Source organism: Scyliorhinus torazame, chromosome 6 (assembly GCF_047496885.1).
Source record: "Scyliorhinus torazame isolate Kashiwa2021f chromosome 6, sScyTor2.1, whole genome shotgun sequence".
Lineage (NCBI taxonomy): Eukaryota > Metazoa > Chordata > Chondrichthyes > Carcharhiniformes > Scyliorhinidae > Scyliorhinus > Scyliorhinus torazame.
In genome coordinates this window covers 44,681,642-44,705,400 of record NC_092712.1, presented here as the reverse complement: position 1 = coordinate 44,705,400, position 23,759 = coordinate 44,681,642, and the positions used below count along the sequence as shown (strand labels likewise).

Sequence of the window (23,759 nt, the reverse complement as noted above, 5' to 3'; positions counted from 1 at the left end):
GCACACTATGTATTCGAACCTCCTTTCATAACGTTCGCGGATACGAAAGGGCAAGAAAGCACAATAAGCCAAGAAATATTTGACTGGCACCGAGTTGGTCACAGACCAGGTTCCCTGCCTGGAGAGAGAGAGAGAGAGAGCGCTTTCCCCCCAACACCCCTCTCCGTGTTCCCGGTGGGTGGGCTGCTCCGTTGCTAGGGCCGGACTCAGGCGGGAGGAATCGATCGCCGGGTTGGTCGGGAGCGGATCGGCGAGTGGAGGGAGGGAGGCCTAGGGGGTGGAGGGAGCGTCAGCGCCGCTCTGCTCAGACACACGGATTATACATTTTAATCGTCTCTTTTGTTTCCGCTCTCCCCTCCTTATTGTCGCCCTCTTCCTCTCCCACCCCCAGGTACAAAGCTCGGCGGAAGGAATGCTGGAGAAGCTGGAGTTAGAGGATGAAGGTGAGATTCCTGACCCCCCACAGGCAGGCTGGCTCCCTGGGCCTGGGGTCCATTCACTCTCTGTTGTCAAAGGACATGTTTGCTCCACAGATGAGAGTTGTCTAAATACCCCCCCCCCCCCCCCTTGTTCTTTTTTTAAATCTGTCCTTTTCCCCTCTTACCACCATCACTGCACACTGCTCTCCTGCACACACTTTTCTGTATTTAAATTTATAAATCACCATCTCCGCACCACATTAATGGATGGTGTAGGGTTATGCATTTAACATCTTGTGTTGTTGGTTCAAGCTGTTTGTGTTATTTGACCGATGCCCATGTGTGAACTTGAGAGACCCGTGTTGGTACAAAGCTGCATTGGCACCCAGTGTGTGCGAGGGAGAGAGTGCTACTGCCAATTTTTAACCTGATCTCGCTTAACTGTGTTTCTTTATTCTCTTCTCTTCCCCCCCCCCTTATTAATGTTTGATATTTCCCCTGCCCATTCACGTATCTAAACACCATTTGCCGAATATTTAAGGTGTTTAATCAATACGTTTTTAATGAAATGTACAATTTCCCTTGTTTCCTGCAAATTTTGGTTAATGTATATGGTTGTGTGGCACTGGTGCTTGCTGCACACCAGACTCTGATTCCAGGTTCGATTCCCCGCTGGGTCACTGTCTGCGTGGAGTCTGAACGTTCTCCCCGTGTTTCCGTGGGTTTCCTCCAGGTGCTCTTGTTTCCTCCCACAGTCCAAAGATGTGCAGTTTAGGTGGATTGGACATGCTAAATTGCCCTTATTGTTCAAAAAAGGTTAGATGGGGTTATGGGGATATAGGGTGGAAGTGAGGCCTTAAAGTGGGTTGGTGCAGACTTGATGGGCCGAATGGCCTCCTGCACTGTATGTTCTATGTTCAGGGATTCACTGTTCATCTGTTTGACTTTATGCTGAAATATTCAGTTGGTATTTGCTGTGTCCTGTTGCTAGTGATCTGGGATGTTTGAGTAAGAACTGTGAATTTTAATTGGAAGGAAAATACGTGTTTATGTAAAGTGTAACCATTGATCGGCTAACTGTGTACTTTGCTTGGAAGGGGCCATTCTTCTTTTCCCTCTGAAGCCATGAAATTAAAGCAGATCATTGAGCAACAAGGTGTGAGCTGAAGTTTAAGAAAATGAAAAATTAAGATTCAGAAATAATTGCATGACACAGACTTTGCAGCTTGCCAGGGTAATCATTACCTCTTGAGTTGGTACCGAGAGGTAGGCATTAAATGCTACGGCATTTAAAAGCATGACACCTGTTTTGCTGCATAAAAGTTGGATTAATGCCAGATTTATTGTGTTTTTTAAAAAAACAATTTTTTTCAACGAAGAGTGGTCATGTATATTTTTGGTTAGAAATTTAGAGTACCCAATTATTTTTTTCTCCAAATAAGGGGCAATTTAGCATGGCCAAACCACCTAACCTGCACATCTTTGGGTTGTGGGGGTGAAACCCACGCAGACATGGGGAGAATGTGCAAACTGACGGACAAATTGGTCATGTTTGGTTAGAAATTGGAATTCCTAAAATGAAGAGATGGAAACCTTGAATAAAAGTTAGCTTTTGAACAAGAGTTTAGTTCAGTTTTCCATTGGAAATCTGCTTTATGAATTGAATTCTAAGTTAATATGTAATTGCAAAAGTCAACTTATTAGAATATGCCGAACTTTTTTAAAAATTGCATTTCAATATTTTAAATTAATTTTATTTTTGTAGTTTATTGTAGCTTAGTACTTCCTTTCAACAGTTCCAATTTGATAAACATACAGCTGGTATGCCAATGTATTTTGTTCTGGAATTCTGTGGGCATATATGGCTGATTTGAACATGTTTGCACTATCCGATTAATTATCCACTCCGCAGTATTGATCCAACAGAAATGAAATGCCTGACCATAGCTGAAGAGCAGTGGTTAATTTCTAAAATGTGCTGTGCGAGGGAGAGAGAAAATGCCTGACGATCCAATTACTGTCTTCACTTGCTCCTAAAAAGTGTATTAAGTCTGAGCAATAATTCTTCCCAAGAGGAGTAAATGTGAAGTGATTTTGGTTTATTAGGATCATGTGCTTGGAGTTGACGAGAACATGTTCTTGGGAGAAAGTTAGCACAAAATAGCGATGGCAGATTAAAAGACTTATCAGAAGAGATTAGTGTTAATGTTACATTAACACTGCAATGAAGTTACTGTGAAAAGCCCTTAGTTGCCACACTCCAGCGGGTGCACTGAGTGAGAATTCAGAATGTCCAATTCACCTAACAAGCACGTCTTTCGGGACTGTGGGAGGAAACCGGAGCACCCGGAGGAAACCCACACAGACACGGGGAGAACGTGCAGACTCAGCACAAACAGTGACCAGGCTCTACCGTTCAGTAAATTTACTTTCTGTTCAGCCAGTTCTCCCTTGACCCCTTCCGCAAAAAAATGTTTCAATGGTCTTCTGGAGTGGGAATCAATCAAAATCATGATTTCTTTCTCAACAGCAGGTATCAGTTACGCTACTGAAAACGTTGGATGTTACAGACAGTTTTTTTTTTAATAGCTGATTTGGAGCCATTCTGTGGGCCTCTGGAGTTGAGTGCTGTTTTCTGCTTTTATTCTCCTGAAAGTGCTGACTCATATTTGATTAAGGTTTCATAGGCACTTGGCTGCTATCCGATATTTCATCCCCAGGTGGCTCAATCTACGTGTGAAAGCCTGCATAGTATGTCCCACCCTTATCTATCTCTCCAATCTTTATTGGGACGCATCTCTGAATTTCGCCTGCTCCTCCTGACTGCATTAAGGTCATTCATTGACCTACTACTAGGAATTTGTCATTCTGGAAATGATACTCAGCCTCAGTAGGCACAATGACCATCTGCCCTCTAGTTTTGGACTCCCTGCACAAGTGGAAAATATCTTTTCTAGGTTTATGTTATCCAACCCCTTCATAATTTTTAAATGACCTATGTAGTCAGCCCCTCCGTGGTGCCCCAAACCAATCCCTCCTCCAGACCAGATCAGTGTGGCTGATTTCTGTTAGAAGTCACTGGACAACAATCAGCTGTAGGGACATTTGATTTATGCAATTTGAAAAAAACTCCCCATGTCCCCCATGCTGAGACCCATTATAATGCCACTTATTTGCCAAGAGCAGCAAGCTCACCCTAGACTAGGGATTACGTCGAGGATCTTATTTTTAAAATGACTCGCACCTGACTCATCAGTGCATATACAAAATTAGCCATCTTTGACTACAACATGACTAAAATAGAATAACATCGAATTACAATGAGAACAGGCTGTGGTCCAAACCAGTTTGTGTTGATATTATTTCTGCAGAAGGCCAGTAGCACTAATTTCAGACTTTCGCTCCGTCTACGTGTCACTTTATTCCCTTTTTCTTCAAACCCCTTTGTAATGTTGACATTGGCTCGTGCTTCAATTGTAACCCTTTTGTGCAAAAACATTTCTCCTGTTTATCCTAATGCTCTAACATTTAATTATCCATGTTCCCTTGTTTTGGTTCTTTCAGTCACTAGAAACCTGTTTCTCTATTAAATGACCCCTTCCTTTTCCTAATGAAAGCAAGTTCTTCTTGCATGTAGTTCCTCATACCACTCGGCATTCTAGTAAGCTTACGCTGTATCCTCTCTATTGCCTCAGCATCTGTCCTATTCCTGAAGCCCAGAATGGCATACAGCTGTGGTCCCTCTCCCAAAGCAGTGAAATGGCCCCAGAACAGAACCCTGTGGAACCTGCCTCCTTCTAGTTACTCTGAAAATTTGCCATCAGCTCCTGCCCTCCTGTTTCCTTCATTCTAGCCATCTTTAACTCAATGTGCTATCACCTCTTCTCATTTCAAACCTTTCAGCTTCACCCAACATGTTTTCTGCACAGCATCCTGTCGGAGAGTATAAGACGACCCACTGCATTCCTCCTATCCACCAAAACTCTTATTTTATTTCCCCAAACATTCAAATTGTATTAAGGTTATCATTAACTGAACTGAAGTTGATTAATTTCATAATCTTATCAACAAACTTCAGTGATGCTCTTCAGGGCCAGGATCCCAGGTTCGATTCCCGGCTTGGATCACTGTCTGCGGAGTCTGTATGTTCTCCCCGTGTCTGCGTGGTTTCCTCCGGTTTCCTCTTACCAGTCCCGAAAGACGTGCTTGTTAGGTGAATTGGGCATTCTGAATTCTCCCTGTGTACCCGAACAGGCGCCAGAGTGTGGCGACTAGGGGATTTTCACAGTAACTTCATTGCAGTGTTAATGTAGGTGTACTTGTGACAATAATAAAGATTATTATTATTATTATTAAATTAATTTTTACAATGTGCTGAATTGTAGGAAACACAGAAGCTAATCTCTGCTCAGCAATGTGACAATGATGAGGTAACTTGTTTTGGTGGTTAAGTGATAGTTTTGTTAGTTGAGAGGTAAATATTGGCTCAGACACTGCAGAGTATTCCTTTGTTCTTCAAAATAGTGCCTTGGGATTTCCTGTGATACCAAAGAGAGCAGGTGGGGGCCTCAGATTAACGTCTCCTCTGGAAGGCGTTGTGCCATAGGCCTGCAACAAGACTTTAGGGAGCTGGGTGACAGATTAAAAAGCAGGACCTCAAAGGTTGTAATCTCTGGATTACTACTGGTGTCACATGTTGGCGAGTATAGGAACAGGAGGATAGAGCAGATAAATGAGTGGCTGAAGGGTTGTTGTGGGAGGGAGGGCTTTAGTTTCCTGGATCACTACATTCATTTCTGGGGAAGGTGGGACCTGTACAGGACAGGTTGCACCTGAACTGGAACAGGCCTAACAACCTTGCGGGGAGGTTTGCAGTGCTCTTGGGGGAGGGGGGGGGTCTCTGTGGACGTAAAGTGCACAGCCAAATATAGAAGACAAACTAAGTCCATCTGGAAGCCAGTTCAAAGAGACAGGTTAAAAGCATGGGAATATGGCATGGCTGGATAGCACTTATTTTAATGCAAGGAGTCTTACAGGTAAGGCAGATGAACTGAGGGCATTGATTAATACACGGGAATATGATATTGCTATCACAGAGACATGGTTGAGGGAGGGACTGGACTGGCAGCTCAATATTCTGGGGTATAGAGTCTTCAGATATGATGGGGGGGGGGGGTATTCAATGAATATTTTGCATCTGAATTCACTATGAAGAAGGAAAATGTAGTTGAAGAAAGCAGGGAGGATGGAGTCTGTTAATAATTGAACAGGTTAGCATTGAGAGGGAGGGGTGTTCGTCGGGTTAAAGGGGATAAATCCCCCTGCCCAGATGAGATGTACCTTGGGCTACTAAGGGAGCGCACTTAGGCAAGGGAGGAGATTGTAGGGGCTCTGATGCTAATTTTCAAATCCCCTCCGAGGTGCCAGAGCATTAGAGAACTGCTAATGTACCATTATTCAAGAAAGGAAGTAGGAAAAGAACAGGTAATTACAAGCCAGTGAGTTTAACATCAGTGATAGGGACAGACTTGATCTCCACTTGCAGAGGTGAGGATTAATCAAGGATAGTCAGCGTGGCTTTGTCAGGGGAAGATCATGTCTCACAAATTTGATTGAATTTTTCGAGCAGGTAACTTGGTGTGTAGGTGAGGGCAGTGCAGTTGGTGTAGTCTACATGGGTAAGGCTTTTGACACGGTCACACACGGGAAACTGATCAAGAAGGTAAGAGGCCATGAGATCCAGGGCAATTTGGCAAATTGGATCCAAAACTGGCTTCGTGGCAGGAGGCAGTGGGTGATGGTTTTTGTGACTGAAAGCCTGTGTCCAGCAGTGCACTTCAGGGATCGATGCTGGGTCCCTTGCTGTTTGTAGTGTATGTTCTAGATGTGAATATGAGGGGTGTGATCAGTAAGTTCACAGATGACATGAAAATTGGTGGTGTGGTAAGTAACGAGGAGGAAAGCCTTCAATTACAGGATGATATCGATGGGCTGGTCAGGTAGACAGAACAGTGGCAAATTGAATTTAACCCTGAAAAGTGTGAGGTGATGCAAGAACTAACAAGGCAATGGAATACACAATGAATGATAGGACACTAGGTTGTACTGCGCACCAGAGGGACTTTGACGTGCATGTCCAACGATCCCTGAAGGCAGCATAACGTAGACAAGGTGTTTAAGAAGGCATATGGGATACTTGCCTTTATTAGCCGAGGCATATAATATTAAAACAGGGAGGTTATGATGGAGCTGTATAAAACGCTGGTTAGGCCATAGCTAGAGTACTGCAGTTCTGGTCGCCACTCTATATAGGAAGGAAGTGATTGCGTTGGAAGGGGTGCAGAGGAGATTCACCAGGATGTTGTCTGGGCTGGAGTACAGGAGACTGAGGGGGAACCTTTTTGAGGTGGAACAAATTGAGGGATGTAGTTAGGGTAGATGGGAAGAAACCTTACCCCTTAGTTGAGGGGTCAATAACCAGGGGACATAGATTTAAGGTGAGGGCCAGGAGATTTAGAGAGGATTTGCGAAAAACATTTTCACCCAGAGGCAGTGGGAATCTGGAACTCACTGCCTGAAAGGGAGGTTGAGACAGCAACCCTCAACATTTAATAAGCGTTTAGATGAGCTCTTGAAACGTCAAGGCACAGAAGGCTACAGACCAAGTTCTGGAAAATGGGATTAGAATAGATAGCTGCTTGATGGCTGGCGCAGACAGGATGTGCTGAACACCCCCACTCCACGTCAAGTGGTTTCCTGACACTGATTGGAGGCTTGTATTTTTGCAATGAAGTGCTCAAAACTAGAACAAAGCACAAATCAACATCTTCAGAGGGTGAAAGAAATAAACTCGCACTTATTTCACATGAGACTCTTCACTTCAGCCTGCTTGGACATACACTGCTGCAGTATCTTGACAATGAGTAGGGAAAGCATCAGTGTTGAAACCAATTGCATTTTGCGATGAGGGCAGAATAGATATTATTGGGCTAATAGTTATTTTTATTGGTAATGCAGCTGTCATGCTGTGCAGATGCTGAAGGAATGTCCTTTCCATGCTGTAACCTTTCTTTTCTCCTGTTTTTCTAACAGCTGAAGAGTCTGACAGTGATATTTATATGAGATTTATGAAATCCCACAAGTGCTATGACATCGTCCCCACCAGTTCAAAGCTTGTTGTATTTGACACTTCATTGCAAGTAAGATGTGTTTTTTAAATTTCATTTTGAGGGTCTGGGCAGCTGTGGTCATGCTCATTATGTTGGTATTGTTTTTTTATATATAAAGTATTTTCACGTGAGTGAGATGGAGCTTTATTTATTCGTTCACGGGATGTGGACCTCACTGGCTCAGCCAGCATTTATTTCCCATCATAATTGCCCTCGAGAAGGTGGTGACGAGCCACTGCCTTGAACCACTGCAGTCCATGTGGTGCAGATACACCCACAGTGCTGTTAGGGAGGGAACAGGGTTCCAAAACAAAGTACACAAGAGCCTTGGGATGTGGATTGCATCTGCAGTTTCCTGCATGGTAACTTCCCAGTCTCTGTCATCGGGTGTTACAGCACAGAAAGAGGCTCTTCTGTCCATCATGTGTATGCCAGCCATCAAATTCCTATCCCAATCTCATTTTCCAGCACTTGGTCCGTAGCCTTGTATGCTACGGCAATCATGGCATGGCAAGCAGATAAAAGAGAGAACAGATTCTTACCAACAACAAGAACGTTGCATTTATACAGCATTTTTAACATATGGAATGCCTCCAGGTGCTTCACGGGAACACTGTCAGAAAAGATTTGACACTGAGCCATATAAGGAGGAAGGAGAGGCAGGATGGTTCAGGGAGGCAATTCCAGAGCTTGGAACCTAAAAGCATGAATGTCGGTGGTACAGTGATGAACATCGAGAATGTGCAGGAGGCTGGAAATGCTTTTTTTTTCATCTAAGGGTTTTGCTGGCTAGGCATCTATTGCCCATCCCTAATTGCCCTTGAGAAGGTGGTGGTGGAGTGCAGACATCAGGAGGCATACACTTTAAGCCTTCAAACCAGAGCTGGCAGAAACTTGGGGCGAGGCTAACTTGACTGTTTTTGCCAGGTCTGTGTTACAACTGACTGCTCATTCATTGAGTAACGAAGGAATCTGGACCCTGCCTTTTATTCACAAAACCCAGAGAGCACAGATTCTCTCTCTCTCTCTCTCTTCCCTTCTCCCCCCCCCCCCCCCCCCCCCCAACCATGGGAATCAGTTATTTTACATATTTAACAGTAATACCCTAACCAGTCCCCAATTCGTAACAGCTGCTCTCGCTTATAACTAGAACATGCACTTCATTGTGACAGGATTGCAACATTAACACTCCACTTGTGTGGCATTTGGTCCAGAGAGAGTACCAAATAGAGGGAGAATGAAGAGAAATGTAATTTATATGTGTAAAAAAGCTTAAAATAGATACACTTTGAACTAGTGTATAACCTTGACCAAATTAAATACATATTGCAAAGCTATGGAATGGTAGGATTGGCATCTTCCATGTTATTGTGTGCCTTACAGAGAAACAGTTAGCATAGCTGCCAGTAAACTGGATTATAGTATCTTCCAGAAGGACTTGAATCAGTGCTCTGTCCTTTTAGGAAGAGCTTTGGTTGTTGAAGTTCATTAATATTCTGGTTATACTGGATGTCTGAGTTTCTCCCAAATCTGAATGGATAGGCCACATGCAAAATCTAGATTTACATCGGAACAGGAGGGAGGCCATTCAGATCCCCAAATCTATTCCACCATTTAATTATGACATGTCTGATCTACCTTAACTCCATCTATGTACCTTGGTTTCATAACCCCTAGTATCCTTGCCTGCCGAACAAACCTAATTGAAAAACAGTTCCCTTAATAGTGCAACACTCCTTTAATCTTGCTTAGGCCCTGATGTGCAGTCCTGGGTTCTCATCTTTGACTCGCAGTGCGATATATTACCAGCCTTGACATTTTCTAGTAGGGAATACTGCTAACTGCTACTCCATCATTGAAGAGCATCAAGTATCACAGGAGAATTTTGAAAGCAGTGTGGCCGAGGTGCTAACTAGTATAAGTGAATGAAGGTAAATATGCTCTGGGACTAGATGCCATTTATTCATGGGTAAACAAGATGAGCAAAGAAATCCGGGGGATACTAGCTTTCCTTGTGAAGGAATCACAGGGCGCAGAGTTAATTCCAATAATTGGATATTGTGAAAGAAGAAGTCTCAAGCCGGTCTGTTACCTTAAGTTTATTCTCAGTACAGCTTAGCAGAGTGCCAGCCTCCTGTTCCCCCACAGCCAACTGTTGTAGCTGTGTCCAGTTGTAGTTGAGCTAGAGATACATAGAAGACAGGAGCAGGAGGAGGCCTTTTGGCCTTTCGAGCTTGCTCCGGCATTCATCACGATCATGGCTGATTAGCCAACTCAATAGCCTAATCCTGCTTTCTCCCCATAGCCTTTGATCCTATTCTCCCCAAGTGCTATATCTAGCCGCCTCTGGAATATATGCAGTGATTTAGCATCAACTACTTCCTGTGGTAATGAATTCCACGGGCTCAACACTCTTTGGGTGAAGAAATGTCTCCTCATCTCTGTCCGAAATGGTTTACCCTGAATCCTCAGGCTGTGACCCCTGGTTCTGGACACGCGCATCAATGGGAACATCTTCCCTGCATCTACCCTGTCTAGTCCTGTTAGAATTAAGATCATCGCCTATCTTTAACAATGCAATTGGCTTAATAATGTAATTGCCAAAGGATGATTCATTGATTGGTAGTACTGAGAGAAACAAAAGAATAACTCTACAGGTGACAAACTGGGGCCACGGATAACTAACATTAGCGATTAAAATAATAGAAACTATACTAAGGTTGAGCTGGAGGAGTCAACCAGATTACAATATCTTGCCTGATATGCAGCCTTGAAGTCGACATGGATAAGTAGATAGTTATTTCCCAACGTTAATGATTTGAAAAGCCAGTAAGTTTTTGGTTGCATGTAGGAAAATCAAGTTGAAAGCTATAGCGATCCAGGCAACAAGTGAACAAAAAAAAAGTTGATTTTAAAAATAGGAAACAGTGGTCACAAAAAGTAAAATTTCAGCTAAAGTGTTGAATGAAATCCCAGAAGGGTCAGTGATTACAATTTACATTAGTGACCTTGTAACGAAAATTGATGAATTAAAAATAGAGAAACTAATAAAGGCCTAGGATACAGGAAAGGATTTGCACAATTATTTAGATTATTATGCAGGAGAATAGAAAATGGCATTGCTGATAACTGTGAACATTCCTCAGAAAAAAGGTGCACCACAAGTGTACAATAAAAAAAAAACAGAAATTTGCAAGCAGAGGTTTTGAAAAATCTGGTTCAGCTGAGGGAGGGGGAGGGGGGGGGGAGATAGAATTTGTTCCCCAAATGTGGGGAGGTAGTGGTGTAGTGGTATTGTTGAGGATTCTTTGCTGCCAGTCCGGATGAAATGATCAGTCGAACACCTCGTTACTTCAGCGTATACTTTATTTCACGGCCGGTGCTAAGACCGCTGTATCTCTGAGAGTTACAACAGTAAGCCAAAGTCAATACATCTGACAGCAGTTCTTATACATTTTTGGTTCATTGCTGAGGGCAGCCCCTTCAATTATAATTATCTTTAAAGCCAGCGCAACCATTCCCAAGGCCGTTACTGCAATTTGTCTGGTGCAAAAGCAGAAGTGATTACAGCTTGCTGCAAAAAGCCTGTCTTGACATTCCAGCACACACAGCTTTATCTAACATTTTGTTTTCCCATAAAGTTCCAATCCATCTTGAGCCAAACTCTCATTTATCCATCATCAGCCAAATTCTCATTGTCACTGGTAATCTAGGATAAATCTCTGGGGACCTGGGTTCAAATCTCACCACAGCAGGTGATAGAATTTAAATTTTATTGGGCCAGTTTAGCTCAGTTGGCCGGACAGCTAGTTCGTGATGCAGAGTGAGGCCAACAGTGTGGGTTCAAATCCCGTACCTGCTGAGGTTATTCATGATCCTGCTTATCGTCTGCGGTGATTCTTGGGTTAAATCACCGCCAGACAGCTCTCCCCCTCAAAGGGGAAAGTAGTCTATGTCCATCTGGGACAATGGTGACTTTACTCCAAGAGAGGGGAGATGATGGTGTGGTGGTAATATCACTGGACTAGTAATCTAGAGGCCCAGGTTAATGTTTAGGGTGGCATGGTAGCACATTGTTGCTTCACAGCTCCAGGGTCCCAGGTTCGATTCCTGGCTTTGGTCACTGTCTGTGTGGCGTCTGCACATTCTCCCCGTGTCTGCGTGGGTTTCCTCCTGGTGGTCTGGTTTCCTCCCACGGTCCAAAGATGTGCAGTTAGGCGGATTGGCCATGGTAAATTGCCCCTTTCAGAAATGTTAGGTGGGGTTACTGGGTTACGGGGATAGGGTGGAGGTGTGGGCTTAAGTAGGGTGCTCTTTCCAAGGGCCAGTGCAGACTCAACGGGTGAATGGCCTGCTTCTGCACTGTAAATTCTTTGATTCTATGAAGTCAAAGCTACTGCTTTAAGCCTCCCATGATTTAACTGGAGGAAACTATGGCTTCATCAAGATTACATGTTGGGCATGCAGTTAACAGCATAGGCATGGAGGGGCTGAGAGATGTGATGGACTGGTTAAACTTGGGTATCATCAGTGCACAGGTAGAAGCTTCCTTAGTGGACGGCACTGAAAGGCAGCATATAGATAGTAGACTTGTAGGAAACTCCAGAGGAAAAGGTAGTCAACAAAGGGTTTACACTTTACATTTCATTCTCCATTAGACATTGGAAAGGCTACAGAGGGGAACAAATAAACTAATCTCTATTTTAAAACGGATGAGCTTTGATGAGCAATTGAAGGAGTTATGCTTTACAATCTAGAATGGAATAGTTAAAGCAGGATCTCATTGAGACATATTAAATAGTATAAATAAAGAAAACATAAAATTAAGCTGAATTCATCATGCTATTCCTCCCAGTTCACTGCCTTCCTTAATCTAGCAAATAGACTCCCCACCCTCTGAATTTGCCATCACACGACCTGTCTACTCCCATCGTGTCAATCGCGGATAAGGCTATCTCTGATCACTTCCTGGTCTCGCTCCCCACCCACATTTCCCTTCCCCTCCCAACTCTACTTTCCGTGTCTACCTCTGGAAAACACTCCTAATTTATTTGCAACTTCAGTTTCAAAATCCCAATGAGTCTTTGGTCATCCATTCACCACGACATTTCTGAAACTACAAATCTGCTCAGTTGCACCTTTGCACTTGACCTTATCAAAACATTACTCGGTCCTTGGGTGTGGCCCTTATCTTGGACTTCGTTTCACCAGTCTCCTGCAGGATAAAGTCTACGCGCAGCAAGACTCACTGACCCGGATCCATCACAACTACTTTTTCTCTAGCCCTGGTGGTGTCCTTCTCTAGAATGTCTTCCTTTATATGTGTTTTGTCAGGTCTTCTTTGGCCAACCCTGTTGTCATTGTCTTCTGTCTGGTTGTGTCCATTCTACTGGCATACAATGAGGGTGTGTTTGTTCAGGTGAAATACGTGCCCTGTCAGCTTCAGTCGTCAAGTGTCATGCAAATGCCTCTGACCAATACTCTGTAGTACATCATTGGTGATACAATCTCCATGTGTTGCCCAGGAACTTGCATGACTGCGCTGGTGAAAGACATCCAACTTGTGGGACACCTTTGTTCTCTTCCATGTCTTTCTGGCAGCAGATTGCAGTTGGTAATAATATAGATGTGTAGAGTCGCAGGTTCATAGCCATGTTATCATAGAATTTATAGTGCAGAAGGAGGCCTTTCGGCCCATCGAGTCTGCACCGGCCCTTGGAAAGAGCACCCTACTTAAGCCGATGCCTCCCCCCTAATCTTTTTGGACATTAAGGGCAATTTAGCCTAACCTGCACCTGATGGAAATGGCTGGCACGAGGGGACATAGCTTTAAACTGAGGGGTAATAGATATAGGTCAGAGGTAGGTTCTTTACGCAAAGAGTGGTGAGGCCGTGGAATGCCCTACCTGCAACAGTAGTGAACTCACCAACATTGAGGGCATTTAAAAGCTTATTGGATAAGCATATGGATGATAAGGGCATAGTGTAGGTTAGATGGCTTTTGTTTCGGTGCAACATCGTGGGCCGAAGGGCCTGTACTGCGCTGTATCGTTCTATGTTCTATGCACATCTTTTGACTGGGAGGAAATCGGAGCACCCGGAGGAAACTCACGCAGACACGGTGAGAACTTGCAGACTCCACGCAGACAGTGACCCAAGCCGGGAATCGAACCTGGGACCCAGGTGCTGAGAAGCCACTATGCTGCCCATTGCTACCGTGCTGCCTATGTTGATGGTGGTGGGTGCCCAGACAGCTGTCTCTTAAGTCCAAGAGATGCAGACTTGATCAGTAATGACAGACAAATGATGGGAACATGCTAGAATCCATTATTGATGAAATAGTATGAGAGCTTTTAGAATATCTTCATAAAAGCCTACTAGTACAGTATTAAGTTAAATTGTGGTGGATAAATTTATTAAATTTCTTTGAAGATGTAACTAGCAGAGTGGATAAAGGAGAATCAGTAGATTTGATGTATTTGGATTTCCAAAAGATATTTGATCTTTTATTGTCACAAGTATGAAGTTACTGTGAAAAGCCAAGTTGCCACATAAAAGGTTGCCATGCAAAAACTGATGAGTCAGCATGGCTTCATGAAAGGGAAATAATGCCTGACTAATTCATTAGTTTTTCAAGGAAGTCTCAATCAGAGTGGTTAGAGGGGAACCAGTCGATGTGCTGTAGTTGGACTTCCAGAAAGGGTTCAACAAGGTACCTCTCAAAAGGTTAAGTTACAATCTAGAATGGGAATAGTTAAAGCAGGATCTCATTGAGGCATATTCAATAGTATAAATAAAGAAAACATAAAATTAAGCTGAATTCATCATTAGAGCCCATGATGCTGGGGCTAGTATAGTGCATGGATAGAGAATTGGCTAATGGGCAGGAAACAGCGAGTGGGGATAAGGATTCTTTTACAGGTTGGTGGCCTGTAACCAGTGGGGTTCCACAGGGAGCAGTGCTGGGATTGCAACAATTTACAATATATATTAATGACTTGGAGGAAGGAAGTGAATGTACTGTAGTCAAATCTGCAGATATCACAAAAATAGGTGGAAAGGCAAGTTACAAACAGCTTGCAAAGAGATAGTGATAGGTTAAGTAAGTGGGCAAACTGAGTATAATGTGGAAAAATGTGAAGTTCATTTGGAAGGGAGGATGAAAGAACAGTATTTTAAGTGGAGAAAAACTGCAGAAAGCTGAAACACATTTGGGGGACTTGAGCACGAAACACAATCAGGAAGGTTAATGGAATTAAAAACCAAATGCTGGACAATCTCAGCCAGGCTGACCGCATCTGTGGAGAGAGAAGGGAGCTAACATTTTGGATCTGGATGACTCTTTGCCAAAGCTAAAGAGAACTGCAAATGGGGTCAGATTTATAGTGTGCGGGATAGAGAGCATCCTTTCCAGCTGCAACACAGCTTGGTGTGGCAACTGCTCGGTCCAAGATCGCAAGAAACTGCAGTGTGGTGAACTCAGCCCAATGAATCACACAAGCTTGCCACCCCCACATTGATTCTGTAAACACCTCCCGCTGCCTCAGGGAGGCAGACAGCATTATCAGAGACCCCTCCCACCCAGGCATTGCCTTCTTCCAGACCCTTCCATCAGGCAGAAGGTACCGAAGTCTGAAGACCCGCACATCCAGACATAGGAACAGCTTGTTCCCCACAGCTACAAGACTCTTCAACGACTCCCCCTCGGACTGATCTGTTCCCTGTAAGAACACTATTCACGACGCCCTATGCTGCTCTTGCTCATGTATTTGCTTTGTTTGGCCCCTTGTTCCGCACTTTGCTCAACGTTCGGTACTCGAAACGTTGGCTCTTTTCCCTTCCTACAGATGCTGCCAGACCTGCTGAGATTTTCCAGCATTTTCTCTTTGTATGAGACTGAAACAGTCTGTTTACAACATTGGTGTCCTATTTGACCTTGAGATGAGCTTCCAATTACATATTCACAGTGTCACTAAGTTGGGAATAATATATTAGCATGGACAGAGGGCGGGTTAATGGACGGGTACAAAAGTGAATGTGCAAGAAAAGCATATTCAGGCTGTGACCTCAGCCATTTATAGATTAGAGCCTCAGCCATTTACTGTTCATACTAATATTGAGACATCCTTTCCGGCTGAGTTTGCTAATGATGCAAAGGGAATGTAATGTGTGAAGAGGGCACAGAAGCTGCAAAAAGACATAGAGAGGTTAAGAGAGTGGGCACCAAAGTGGAGTAGAAACTTTGATAGTAAGAATAGAAAAGCAGGATATTTTAGACGGTGTGAAACTTTTAAATGTTGCTGTTCAGAGAGACTTGAATCGACTCCTAAAAAGATGCAGGCTATCGTTTTATATTGAGATCATAAGATCTTAATACAGAAAGTTAGTATGTGGGTAGAACAAGTAGTTAGGTAGGTAAGTGGCATGATGGACTTCACTACAAAGGGATTGAAAGAATCAAGGAAGTCTTCCTGCAATTGTGCAGGTTGTTGGTGAGAGCACACCTGGAGTACTGTGCACAGTTTTGGTCTCCATATTTAAAGAACATACTTGCATGGGAAGTGTTACAGCAAAGGTTCACTCGATTGGACCCTGAGATGAGGGGGTTGTCCTGTGGGTGAAGCTGGAGTAAAATGGGCCTGGAGTTTAGAAGTAAGAATGAGAGGTGATCTCATTGAAACCTATAAAATGCTGAAGGAGCTTTGACAGCGTAGATGCTGAGAGACTGTTTACCCTGGATGGGGAAATTGAAACCCCTGGGGCACACACTCGGGATAAGGGGCTGATCGTCAGGAATGAGGTGAAGAGAAAGCTCTTCGCTGATCAGGTTTGAATTCTCTACCCCAGAGGGATGTGGGTGCCTCAACATTCAGTCCATTTAAGGGTGAGGTACAGGTTTTTGGTGTTGCAGGAATGGAAGGGTATGGGGAGCAGGCGGGAAAGTGGAGTTGAAGCAAAGATTCAGCCAGGAGCATATTGAACAATAAACGCTGGAAATGCTCAGCAGATCCGAGAGTGTCTGAAGAAAACAGTTTGTTTCAGGTCGGGTCAATGACCTTTCATTGGGTCATTAGCATTTTTAAAAAATTCTGATTTCCAGCATTGGTGAGTAATTTACTTTTGTATGGTGGTGTTGAATGTTGGAACAGACTGGGGGTTAGATGGTCTTCTCCTATTTCCCATGTTCCTATGTTCATATATTCTTAAACCTAATCAGTGTAGAGAATCCTCTACGTTTGTCACCCTTTTGGGAATTTTGATTATCCCTTTATTCACAAGTGGGATTTTAGCGATTATGTTTTAAAATAGAATTAATTCACACGGATTTAAAATAAATAGCTACAAGCATTGAATGTGTATTAATAATAATCTTTATTGTCACAAGTAGGCCTACATTAACACTGCAATGAAGTTACTGTGAAAAGCCCCTAGTCGCCACATTCTGGCACTTATTCGGGAACACAAAGGGAGAATTCACCTAAAAAACACGTCTTTCGGGACTTGTGGGAGGAAATCGGAGCACCCGGAGGAAACCCATGCAGACACAGGGAGAACGTGCAGGCTCCACTCCGACAGTGACCCAAGCCGGGAATCCATCCTGGGACCCTGGAGCTGTGAAGCAACAGTGCTACCCACTGTGCTACCGTGCTGCCCTATTGATATCAGACTGATCAGCTTGTGGGATGTTTGAGCCTGCTGTATATTGATATCAGACTGGTCAGCGTGTGGAATGTTATAACCTGCTGAAGGTGTATTGATATCAGACTGATCAGTGTGTGGGATGTTATAACCTGCTGAAGGTGTATTGATATCAGACTGAGTCAGTATACAGACCGATACAAAGGAGAAATTTCTTTACCCTGAGAGTGGTGAGAATGTGGAATTTACTACAATAAGGAGTAGATTAGGCGAAGAGCATTGATTGATTTAATAGGAAGCTGGATAAGTAAGTGAAGGAGAAAGGCGGTGAAGAATATGTTGCTAGGGTTAGGCCAGGGGTTCCCACACTGGTGCTTGAGTCACAGGACGAGCAGTTGGGATTGTGAACTTCAAGGCAATAATGGCAGGTGGAGCGGCGACCTGGTGGCCCTGGGATTGCCGGTGAGGTCCCTTTAAATCTGCATGATAGGGGGCAGCATGGTGGCGCAGTGGGTTAGCCCTGCTGCCTCACAGCGCCGAGGTCCCAGGTTCGATCCCAGCTCTAAATCACTGTCCATATGGAGTTTGCACATTCTCCCTGTGTTTGCGTGGGTTTCGCCCCCACAACCCAAAGATGTGCAGGGTAGGTGGATTGGCCACACTAAATTGCCCCTTAATTGGAAAAAATTAATTGAGTATTCTAAATTTATTTAAAAAAAAGAAAAATCTACATAATTGTTTTGCGTGTGGATGTGGCCTAACGAAAGGAGCTCTTGAGGCCTGATTGCTGCCACCAATAGAGCCTGCAATCTCATGAAGGTCTCGCCTTTTCGACCTTGCCCCTTGCCTGAGGTGTGGTGATCCTCAGGTTAAATCACCACCAGTCAGCTCTCCCCCCTCCAAAGGGAAAGCAACCTATGGTCAAATGGGACTCTGACGACTTTACCTAGAGCCTGCAAGTAATTTTCTTTTAGTGTTTGTAACCCTGCCATTTGAACTCTCTTCTCCCCCTTCCCCAAACACCAATTCCTCCTGCCTGGTCAAACCTCTAACTGCCCCCACCGCCAATTTGCAATCTGGAGTCGCGCCATGTGTGAATTATTAAAATGGAGCCACACAGGGCAAAAGTTTAGGAAGCACTTGGTTAGATGAAGAGGAATGGGAGGATGCTCTCATGGAACATAAGCACTAGCATAGACCACCTCAGGCAAGGGGCAAGGTCGAAAAGACGAGACCTTCATGGGCAGAATGGCCTGCTTCTGTGCTGTAAATACCAATGTAAGTAAGTTAGTCCACACGAAAGGAACAGGAAGTCTCAGTTTTGCCCCTTCCCTTTTGAGGAGGGAGATAAAGTAAAGTGCACGGACTTTGATTTGATTGTCACTATGCACGTTCAAGTTCAATTTGTAAAGAAAATGATTGTATTGGGGACTTGTATCCATGCCTTCAGCCCACCCTCAGGAGGCTGGAGTTGTGTACATGAGGCCACGTACTAAACACGCAACGTTAACTTGCGATCACAGGGGGAATGTCCCAGGTTGTGCTGTCCAGTTATTGAATATTAAGCACCTTTGGCAAACCCTCAAGCACAAGTCATTCAGACCCGTATGAGGGTGCCTTGCAATACATTACACACCACCATAAGACAATCCTAAAAGTTTGTCAATGTTTTACAAAGGAACTGAAGTAAATCAGTATATACTGTAACCTTGCTTTTCTGCTCCTAAATTGCCTGACAGCTAGAACATCCCAAAATGGGAATATATCATTGACAGATACTAAATTTAGTACAAGTTTGGAATAAAACAGAGCAATGGTTAGTTGAAGAAAGCATCCTGCCGTTCAAATGCATCTATAATAATTGCAGGATATTCCAAAGTGCTTTGTAGTCAGTTAATTAACCTTAAGGTGTAGTTCCTCTTGTATCAAACATGGCGACCTATTTGCCGTTGACAAGATTTCACAATCGACAGAGTTAAATAAATAGATGGTCTGTTTTGAAGTGATATTGATTTCCCTAGACACCGGCAAATTCCCCTACTGACATTCAAATAACGCTGTAGGCTGTGGAGAGGGGCGACGAGGCCCTGGTTTAACATCTCATCTGAAACAAGGCATCTCCAACCCTTGTACTGTTCTGGAGTGTCATCCTCACTTTTGTGCTCAATTCACTGGAGTGGAACTTGAGCTCATGACCATCTGATGCTGAGGAAAGTGTCCCATTGAGCTGAGCCATTCACCCAGGTGATGCAGAATTTAGTCATGCTTTAAATTTCTCAACCTGTGATTGTTCTTCTTTGAATTTTCTTTTTGATGCTGGATCTTTGAGATGTATCCCATTAAAACATTATTTTCCTTGGTGTAAGTGCAGTCTTGCCCATGCCCACCCTGGCCCCTAGACTGAAGTCAGCATTCTGAGGGAAAAGACACCCATCTGTTCCATAAGATCACCTGTTGTGTTTGTTATGCTATCCCATGGGCGTTTGTCTCTATTTTTCTGTGCTGCGCTTGCATCTCTGTTTAGTTTACGCACAAAAGTTAATTTTCCCTTCAGCTGCATATTGTTCTTTTCTCTTTGGGTGTAACATCGGCTGCCTGGATTAATTCTGGGCAACCACGTGGAAGAGAATTGTGTCAATTAAGCCAGGTGTACCTCTCTACAGATTGTAACAATCTCTTTGATTCTCCAGGTGAAAAAGGCCTTCTTTGCTTTGGTGGCTAATGGCGTTCGAGCAGCCCCACTTTGGGAGACCAAAAAACAGAGTTTTGTAGGTAAGTAGATGTTGAATCACAATTGGATAGAAGTTATTGAAAATTTTCAAATCCTAATAAAATCGATGAAGAATAACACTGAATCCATGGAAACTTCTGTGCCCTATAGAGAACCGGACATGCAAAAGGAAAAGCAGGAGGAAAATCTGCAATGGATTACTGGCAGGATGGAGGGACATGGAACCCTAAATGTTTTGAGAAAGCAATTAGACAGGTTCTTGCTAACAAATAAAGTTCAGGGTTGCACAGTGTCAGAAATTTGAAACATGACGTGTGGTATTGTAGTACGGTTGGTAGAAGCAGGTGATTTTGGACCTACAGTTCCCAGGGGTGGGAGTGGTGGTCTGGGTCTGTTGTGGACTAATTGATGGAGTTCAGTTGCTAAGATTTGGCAACAACTTCATTATTGTTGTATCATGTGACGACAGGATGGTAGAGGGCAAACTAGATGGATTTTGCTGTACCTTTGTGCAGCAAATCATACGTTATTAGAAATACACCAAGGGGACACCGTGAGTAGGTGTGTTTAAAGAATTGGGTATCTTCTGCCTTGAACTTTTGCTATTTAACAACCTGAAATAGCCTTTTCATTCATTTGCTATTGCACCATGTACTTCAGAATTCAGATTACTGTTTGGATGGCTGTAGTTTACTGCATCACTGTTGTTTTTCTGTCTTCTGAATCTTTGCGACATTTGGTTAATTATCTGATTTGAGAGGTCCTCACTCTAGTTTCTTGACTTGACTTTGTCGGGATCGTATTCTGCCGTGGTGCACATTGTGTCAGCAGTGCCCCTTGGGATTCCTCTATTTAAGAATAAAATCACACGAGTGATTGAGATCAGTCATGACCAAATTGAATGGCAGAACAGGCTGGAGGGCTGAATGGACTTTCCTGTTGGGAGGATTTGATGAGTCTTGTGGCATGAAGGAGCTAATGTAATCGGCTTGGCTGAAGTCACATGATCCCTGTGCATCGCCCATATTAATGACTTTACCTTTTTGGTTCAGTTTGACTGGCACAGCTTAACTTTCCAATTCCTCCAACATGGTTCCCTTGATAATTGATACTTGCTGCCTAAGCACTGTTTAAAAAAAATAAATAAATAATAAAAAAATAATCAATATGAAGAAAGATAAAGACGGCACGGTAGCGCAGTGGTTAGCACGGCTGACTCATGGATCAATCCCGGCCCCGCGTAACTGTCTGTGTGGAGCATTCTCTCCGCGTCTGCGTTGGTCTCACCCCCACAGAGATGTGAAGGGTAAGTGGATTGGCCACGCTGAATTGCCACTTAATTGGAAAAAGTTAAAAAAATATAGAAAAAAATAAATAAAAGAGTGTTAGTTAATAGATTCTTAGTTTGAAAAGGGATCAACTTGCATAATGACAGTGGGATTTGAATAAAGTGCAGTGTGTCTAATGGAAAAGCCTTTTGTTCTTTTAATTTGAATGTGTAGTTTTCAATAAAGCATTACCAAGTATGTTTTACCACCCACATTTCAAGTCTTGGTATTTTGTAGGTTAATTACCATTTCTGGATAACATCATGTAAACATCAAAACTAAGCAATATTTGTTGGACGTTTGTATTGTTTTCTGAGAATGTACAGTTTTGTCGGGCTTCTACCTCCTGTGGAATTAAACTTTGGACATTTCAGATCAGAATTGAAGAGAAACTAATAAAAGTTACACCACAATAATTTATCACTAGAATCATAGAATTTACAGTGCAGAAGGAAGCCATTCAGCCCATTGAGTTTGCACCGGCCCTTGGAAAGAGCAGACTCCCTAGGCCAAGCCTCCACCCTATCCCTGTAAGCCAGTAACCCCACCCAACCTTTTTTGGACACTAAGGTCAATTTAGCATGGCCAATCCACCAAACCTGCACATCTTTGGACTGGGAGGAAAGTGGAACACCCAGAGGAAACCCACGCGCAGACGCGGGGAGAACGTGCAGACGCCGCACAGACAGTGACCCAAGCCGGGGTTCGAACCTGGGACTCTGGATCTATGAAGCAACTGTGCTAACCACAGTGCTACCGCACCGCCCCACTAGATTAGGGATCTGTTGTGTAGAGTGCTTGTAGCATGCAGGAATCGTCTGCAAGTTGCCCTACGTGAGTAGCCTGCACGTGCCATGGTCCTGATGTCTCTTTGGGATATGTCATTGCACATTGAGGGAGGACAGGGAAACTCAGGAGAGATAGGGCGACTGTGAGACCAGCATTCAGATGGGATCGGGTTTGAGGCCAGTGTTAGTCGTGCAGTAGTTGGAGTTATCCAAGATTGAGCCTCGACTGTCACTAATGGCTGCACGCAGGAAGCCACATTCGCACCCAACACTGATTTTACACTGCAGGCTGCACCGCCGCTACTCACTCTGGGAGAGGAACAACATGGTACATCCATAGTCTCACTCCCTCCTGCGCACACTTGGTCAACAAGCTACCATAGACCAAATCTGATTTCTGAACCTTGCTGAGTTTTCAGCTCGAGCTTCAATCGGCGGCGAGACAAAACTGAAAGATGAGATTTAGCTGTGGTGTGCATTCTTTTTATTTGGAAGAGAATCTCACTGCTCTGTGTATTCTTTTTGTTTTAAATGCTTGAAACAATGCCTAGATGGATTGGATATCACTTAAATGTAATGTGGTGTTTCGATATTGTACTGTTAACCTTCCATAAACGTATCCTGTCTAGCTCTGACAACCTGGTTTGTTATAGATTTGGTCCAGATGTAAATTTATGGGATAAGTGATAAAAATCTGAATCCCAAAGTGCAAAAGCAACAATTTGTATGTATGCATCGCCTTTAACGTAGTCAAATGTCCCAAGGCATTTTGCAAGGGCATTATGAAACATTCTCTGACGCTGAGGCACGTAAGGAGATATTGGGAGAGGTGGTCAGATAGAGGTTTTGAGGAGCATCTTACAGGAAGGAGAGAGGTGGGAGAGGTTTAAGGAGGAAATTGCAAAGTTTGGAGACTAAGCAGTTGAAGGTGAGGTCATCTAGAATCAGAATTCCTGCAGTGCAGGAGGAGGCCATTCAGCCCATCATACCTGCACCGACCCCCTGAAAGAGCACTCCTACCCAGGCTCCCACCCTGTCCCTGCTGCACCCGTAACCCCACTTAACCCGCACATCCCTGGACGCTAGGGGGCAATTTAGCATGGCCAATCCACCTAACCTGCACATCTTTGGAATCTGGTGGAACAATGCAAGCAAGACATTTTCGAGGGTCTCCGTAGCGAAACAATGCAGTCCCAACTACTTTCATTGTTGTTTGACTCAAAAGACTAAGGAAACGTTTACAAAGCATGACTATACAAAACAGGCTGGGCGAAGATTAATAAGCCACAGAATCCAAGAGAGACAAATGGAAGCAGAAATTTCAACACAATTAATATACAGATGTTGGACTTGCACTCTTTCGTTTGAAAGTAAAGTGTTAATTTATCCATGATTTTCTTTTGCCACAATTATTCTGGCTTAATGACCATGGTGTTGTTGTTGACAGCTGAAAGATTGGATTAAAGGAAGGGGATGTCCTATGGCTGTGATTTTAATCCAATCATAGAGAAGTAATGCGTGCATGCTTTAATCCAGTGATTATACTTTCACTTTACTGATGGGTAAAATTTTAATTTAATGATCTAATTTAAAAATAAAGTAGTTATTGTGCCCCAGCCGAACCCATGTTACTGGTTCACTGAAAAAAACATATTACGACAGTCTTTGTTACGGCTGTTTCAAAG

At 43.6% G+C, this 23,759-nt stretch overlaps 1 protein-coding gene across 5 annotated transcripts in view; it reads left to right on the top strand.

Moving 5' to 3' along the window:
• The window catches only part of LOC140424773 (5'-AMP-activated protein kinase subunit gamma-2-like), a 584,455-nt gene that overhangs the window by 445,819 nt on the left and 114,877 nt on the right, over positions 1-23,759 (top strand). For all 5 annotated transcript variants that reach the window (XM_072508165.1, XM_072508164.1, XM_072508167.1 and 2 more), the window contains 3 exons: positions 392-443; positions 7,512-7,618; positions 19,918-19,999. In XM_072508165.1, coding sequence (XP_072364266.1) covers positions 392-443; positions 7,512-7,618; positions 19,918-19,999 — 241 coding nt within the window. The remainder of the gene's footprint in view (positions 1-391; positions 444-7,511; positions 7,619-19,917; positions 20,000-23,759) is intronic.